We start from the raw sequence: 6,715 nt of genomic DNA, 5'->3' as shown, positions 1-6,715 counted from the left end.
TTCTCATGACAGGACTCAGATCAGTGGCTGAATGGATAAGTCTATTTACTGGAGGCTTATTCTCAATCCAGGTCAGACCTCCTGCCGAAGCGATGGCTATTACGTGGAGGGGGGTGGCTATTACATGGAGGGGGGTGGCTATTACATGGAGGGGAATGGTTTTTATCTGCGTGGAGCACATTGAGGCTCGACTCTGAGTCTGGATGGAAAGAAATGGTATTTATGATTTATAGAATTGTGACGCTGCTGTCGCGGGAGGACCAAGGAATGAAAAGGATTTTAGAATATTAAATTGAAATGAAACTAGGAAATTATAGACACAAACACTTACAGAGTGTGAAGGGGAAAGGATAACATGTTTTAACAGTTTGTACAGTACATTTCCCTTTGTCTAAGAATTCAATATATTAATTCAATTCAAACATAATAGAGCTCAACAGTGAGTGCCTGGAAATCAAAATCCCGTGTTCTGTATATGGAGAATTTTATTATTAGCCATAATGTCGTAACAATCCAAGGTACAAGAGAACTGCCAATCTGACCAAATTACGCCCATATGAAATGACATCATATACTTATAAACCATGACGTCACATTCCTTTACAGTAGACTATATATAGTCGAGGGGCGACCAACATACCATCTGAGAACATCAGTGATTTACTTGTCAAGTCACTTTGAACCTAGAATTTCCTCAGAGAGTCTCTCAGAATCAGAAAGTAAAGTTCAAAGGATCACCTGTTCCGTGGTTTTATTTGGAGAGAAGAGAGACATCTAACGCGTCACCATGGTTCTAGCCGACTTGGGGAGGAAGATCACCTTGGCGCTGAGGTCCCTCAGTAACGCCACCATCATCAACGACGATGTGATAAACTCCATGCTGAAGGAGATTTGCGCAGCCCTGTTGGAGGCCGACGTCAACATCAAACTCGTCAAACAGCTACGGGAGAATGTCAAGTCTGCCATTGTCCTGGAAGAGATGGCTTCTGGCATGAACAAGAGGAGGATGATCCAATGTGCCCTGTTCAAAGAACTGGTGAAGCTGATCGATCCAGGCACGAGTGCTTGGAGTCCAACCAAAGGGAAGCACAACGTCATCATGATGGTAGGTCTGCAGGGCAGTGGCAAAACCACCACCTGCTCCAAGATGGCGTACTTCTACCAGAGAAAAGGCTGGAAGACCTGCTTGATCTGTGCCGACACCTACAGAGCCGGTGCCTTCGATCAGCTGAAACAGAACGCCACAAAAGCCAGAATTCCCTTCTATGGAAGTTACACCGAGATGGACCCAGTCATCATCGCGGCAGAGGGCGTCGAGAGGTTCAAATCGGAGAACTTTGAGATCATCATTGTCGACACGAGTGGACGACACAAACAAGAGGAATCTCTGTTTGAGGAGATGCTGCAGGTCTCCAACACTGTGCAGCCGGACAACATAGTGTATGTGATGGACGCATCTATTGGCCAGGCATGCGAGTCTCAGGCTAAAGCTTTTAAAGACAAAGTGGATGTGGCCTCGGTCATCGTTACTAAACTGGACGGACACGCTAAAGGAGGTGGGGCCCTTAGTGCTGTTGCTGCCACTAAGAGCCCAATCATCTTCATTGGAACAGGAGAACACATAGACGATTTTGAGCCTTTTAAAACGCAACCCTTCATCAGTAAACTGCTAGGAATGGGAGACATCGAAGGACTGTTTGACAGGTTCAACGAGCTGAAACTGGACGACAACAACGAAGAACTCATGAACAAACTGATGCATGGTCAGTTCTCCATCCGAGACATGTACGAAATGCTTCAAAACATCATGAAGATGGGACCGTTTGGGCAGATTATACGAATGATTCCAAGTTTTGGCATCGACATCCTGAGCAAAGGAACTGAACAGGAGATGATGACGAAATTCAAGAAGTTCATGACCATCATGGACAGTATGAACGACCAAGAGTTGGACGACAAGGACGGCGCTAAGCTCCTCAGCAAACAGACCAGGATCCAGAGGGTCGCTCGGGGGGCCGGGGTCTCAAACACTGACGTCCAGGAGATGCTGCTCCAGTACACAAAGTTCTCCCAACTGGCAAAGAAGATGGGAGGCAACAGAGCCTTTTTAAAAAGTGGAGACATGACTAAGATGACCAGCCAGATGGCCAAGATGATGAGTCCCAAAATCCTGAATAGCATGGGTGGCATGGGCGGCATGAGCGGTCGCATCCAGTCCATGATGAGGGCTGCTGGGAACACGAAAGGCTTAATGCCGTTCATGTGAGCACACCCAGCAAGACACGTGTTCTCATCTCAGTCCGTTTTGTGAACTTGTATTTTCAAAGAAAGGAGAAAACAAACTTGAGATTCAGGTTTCAGAGGAGAGTCAAATAAATGATATTTAAGACGATGAACTCGGTAAGACGTATTGAATTAGTATGTTGTGCGTGATAAAAAGTGAAATACATTTGCACGTACCCGACATTTCTCCTCTCTGCCTTGACAGAAACAAGGAGGCCTAGATGGCTTTCCGCCCGTGAAGACGGGCCATTTTGTTTGCTGTAGTGCCCAGTCACCGTGGAGGTTGCAAACCGTATCCTCTACAGTGGTGTGCAGGAACATTACCACTGCGGCAACCAGACTCCCTGCAAAAAACAAATACAACGTTTTGACGTAAAGAAGTGACATTGTAGTGGACAAACCTCTGGGCCTCATGTTGAAGAGTAGACAGGCCCCTCTAGACACCTATTGCTTTCCTCTCCTATCTGTCATGCCTTATATTTGCTGATGCTTGTTTTAATTTAACATGAAAACACTGTTTTTTTTGTTGCTCAGTTTCCAATCTTGTAGAATGTAGATTAAAGAAAGAAATCAAATCAATGGCTGCATCATCGAAAGGGATACCTCGCTTCACACACTCTTGTGAAGCGAGGGGCACTCTTATCATCATCATAAATCATCATATTCCGTGGTATACACAGACACACAAAGCTGTGCATAGGAGGCCCCTCAAAAATATCAATCAATCAAAACCAGGTCTGTTAATGACCCATTTGTCCCATCTGGATCTCTGACTTAATTTGCCCATGTCTGTGATGTCAATTACCTGTCCTATGACATCTTTGACATGTGCAAATTAGGGGTTTCATATTATTGAGGGGAACTAGCCCCTCCAATGCATGGCTTTTGAAGTTTATATCATATGGCAGCCAAGTCTATATGGCTGTTTAGAGCACTTATGACGTGCATTGTTTGCCAGCCAAGTCTATAGACTTTAATGTTTGTTTAGGGGACTAATTCATATTATGTAAGTTGTCATGTGGCTGATTTATACATTGTTTCATACAAGAAACAATTAAGCCAGGACGGATAAAGGATAAAGAAACTGTACAACTGTAACCAATGTGGAGAAAGCTTCACAAGAAACAGTAAATTGGGAAAAAAGCAAAAAAGGCAACCCTCACTTCACACGAGTGTGATTTTTAACTATAAATTAACCATAAAATGTCCTGGGCTGTTTGGTTACATCTGTGGTCAGCACTCTTCACTGTAGTAATTTATCACTCAGAGAGAATAAAGTACTTGTGTTGTCAATCATTGCGTTTATTGTCTTTCTAACATTATTTTATAAGGTTAATAGTAGTCACAACCAGCCATGCTTAATCACATTAGTTCTTGCAGAGGAAACAACTCTGTGTCAGTAGGTTAGAATCCTCAGTATCTCTGCTTGTGGAAAATGAAAACTCCAGTATGAATCTATATGCCGCATGTAAATTGCTACGATGTGTTATCTGTCATGAATGCGTCGCCGACATAAAAACAGACACTCCTCATCCTCCTCGTCGTCCTATCCAAACGATGTGTGTGTGTGTGTGTGTGAGTGTGTGTCAGCCTCATAACCTCTTAGATATGTACTTATATTGGTGAAGTAAACATTGAAGATGCTTTGCTACAAGCAGAATCTGCTAGAGCTACTTACAGGTGTTGCAGGTTACAAGTGTTGGTAATCCTCGGTGGATGGATGATCTGAGCATTGCGAGTACCAGCTGTCAGGGTCATCAGCTGGGAGCCATCCTTCCTTGATGTTTCGCCCCTTTCATCCCAGAACATCTCCGGATGGTGGGGCCCGCGGTCAGGGACGTCTCCCTGCCGCTCCCTGCAGCTGGACTCGGGACTATGCATGGCAGGGGCGTCCTACTCCCTGAGCCAGGTCTGAACCTGGCCGCATACCTTCTGCTTCTTGACTGGTTGTCAGTGGGGCTAGGATCCTGCAGGGTTCCAACTGTGGGCTCTCTTCAGCCATATCCATCTTGATGTGGTCTCGGCTACAGTGGCTATCTCCCCAGTGGCTTTCTTCAGTTGCTTGGGATCCAACCTGATCTTCTGCAGGAAGTAGCGCACTGATGTTGCTGGGAAACCACGGCAGCCAACTTCGATGGGGAATAGGGATGCGTGCCATCCTTTGATAAGAGCCTCATCAATCAAATCCTGGTACTTGGCTTTCTTCAATTGGTGAGAGATGCCTAGTCTGTCCTCCCAGGGCACTGTTAGTTCTGCTACCAAGATGGTTTTTGTGGTCCTGGATAGTAGGATCATGTCTGGTCTGAGAGAAGTCACAGCCACCTCTTCTGGAAAAACAAGCTTCTTTTTCAGGTCCACTTGCATCTCCCAGTCAGAAGCTCTGTGTAAAATGGAAGGTGGTTTCTTGGCAGCTCTCCTTGCCTTAGGAGCCTTATCTCCTTGCTTTTGGAATTGGACGACTTCTGGTGGTGGTGCCTGATGTTTGTTGGCCATGGCCCTCTGCAGTTCCGTCCATTTGGCAACTTCTGCAAGGACCTTATCGTGTCTCCATCTGTATCGGCCATCTCCCAGTGCTTTGGGACATCCCGTTAAGATGTGATTCAGTGTACAGAGGGATGCTCCACACTGCTTACAGGACGGATCCTCTTCTTTCTCCCAGATCTTTAGGTTGTTTGGGGTTGGTAAGAGGTCAGCCACTGCCCGCAAGAGGAAGGACAGCTTGCCCTGGTCGGTAGCCCAGAGTTCCTTCCAGGACAGTGGACGTTCCTGTGCCTTGTCCCACTGCATCCATTGTCCTTGGACTGCAAGCCCCGTCGCCTTTACACGGCTCATAACCTCTTAGATATGTACGTATATTCATATATCCATTCATAATGGATCCACAGCTCTTTGAAATGTGTGTTTATTTTGGGAAAGTGTAGGATGTATGGCTATTGTAATAATCCTTGATTATTACAATAGTTCCGCTTAAACCTGGTGGAAACAAGGGTTCACCAAGATAGCAAGTTATTTTGGTCAATGCCCGCATATAATCGGAAAATTGCTGATCTACAAGCTCACAATGGCCATGGCGCTGTGAGCTGCCTTGTAGACCAGCCATTTTCAGGTGCACGACACCGGCATGCAACTATATAAATAGTATAAACTCTAAATGTATAACCTTTCCAGGCCTATACAACAATCATTCAGTGCAATAATGAGTCTCTTACTCCTATGTGCAATGCCCAAAGACAGGCAGTGTAGCAATTCCGTGCCAAATCCTTTGCTACATCACCTATCCTATCACACTGCAGCACATCGTGAGCTTGTAGATCTATTTTCGTCACGTCTGGTACACATTAGACTGCAATCGCGCAGCCCGTTTGGCAAAAAACTTCAAACCTAATTTCCAAATATTTCCAGAAATGTCATGTGGGAACCCTGTAAATAACTAATCATAACCCCAATCTTAATATTTTCCTGTAAAAGGGAGTTCCAAGCGCGCCTCTAGCCTTTAGCAGGCCAGTCTGGTGCATCTCAGAAGCAGGACAGATAGCATGCGAACAAGAAGGCACTGGAGCACCTCAGACGATTTAATGTTTTCCTATTTGTAAGCCTAACTCCCCAACATATTTTTAAAGCATAAAACAAGCCCATTTCTCTTGTGAGGAAAGGAAAATTGTCCTCACAATGTCTATTTCTCAAATTCTACTATACTTGTGGGGACACCTTTCCTCATAAGTATAGGAATACAATCTCATGCACACACACACACACACACACACACACACACACACACACACACACACACACACACACACACACACACACACACACACACACACACACACACACACACACACACACACACACACACACACACACACACACACACACACACACACACACACACACACACACACACACACACACACACACACACACACCTGACAGCTAAGGTTCTGATGAAGGTCATTCATAATGATTAAAAAGGCATCTCTGCAATGATTTCCAAATGACCCTTGGGATTGTTTGACCACTGACACCTCTTGAAGAGAAAATTAGATTATGCTGCCCTGGGATACACAGTGCCTATGACTGCAGACAGGCAGAGGAGAGAGCAAGACAGGTATACATGGAGCAATAAACAGACAGGCAGACAGCAGGGGAGGAAGACGGACCACATCCCAGACACAACAGATAGACTAGGGTGGAGAGCGATGGCGACAGGGTGCCCTCACGACAGACACTAGACAATATAGACCGCTAGGCCAGATAAGCTCCATTTATACAACGTCGTACGACGGGAGGCATAAATCAGGCTATACTACAGACAGAAAGACAATGATTTCCTGGAGACACAGAGAGACAGACCGAGGTTTGGACTGAAAGACAACGATTTATCTGAGAGAGAGAGAGAGAGAGAGAGAGAGAGAGAGAGAGAGAGAGAAGG

General features: G+C 45.5%; 1 protein-coding gene across 1 annotated transcript; it reads left to right on the top strand.

Moving 5' to 3' along the window:
* Nucleotides 1–787: 787 nt before the first annotated feature.
* Nucleotides 788–2,266, top strand: LOC308309611 (signal recognition particle subunit SRP54-like; the record flags this gene model as incomplete). Its single annotated transcript, XM_080755520.1, has 1 exon — nucleotides 788–2,266. The coding sequence occupies one exon, from the start codon at nucleotides 788–790 to the stop codon at nucleotides 2,264–2,266; it is 1,479 nt and encodes a 492-aa protein (XP_080611646.1).
* Nucleotides 2,267–6,715: the final 4,449 nt, after the last annotated feature.

This window comes from Protomyctophum bolini (genome assembly GCF_963924005.1).
Source record: "Protomyctophum bolini genome assembly, chromosome: 22".
Lineage (NCBI taxonomy): Eukaryota > Metazoa > Chordata > Actinopteri > Myctophiformes > Myctophidae > Protomyctophum > Protomyctophum bolini.
Note: the sequence above shows the minus strand (reverse complement) of the source record. Positions and strands in the feature narration are given on the sequence as shown.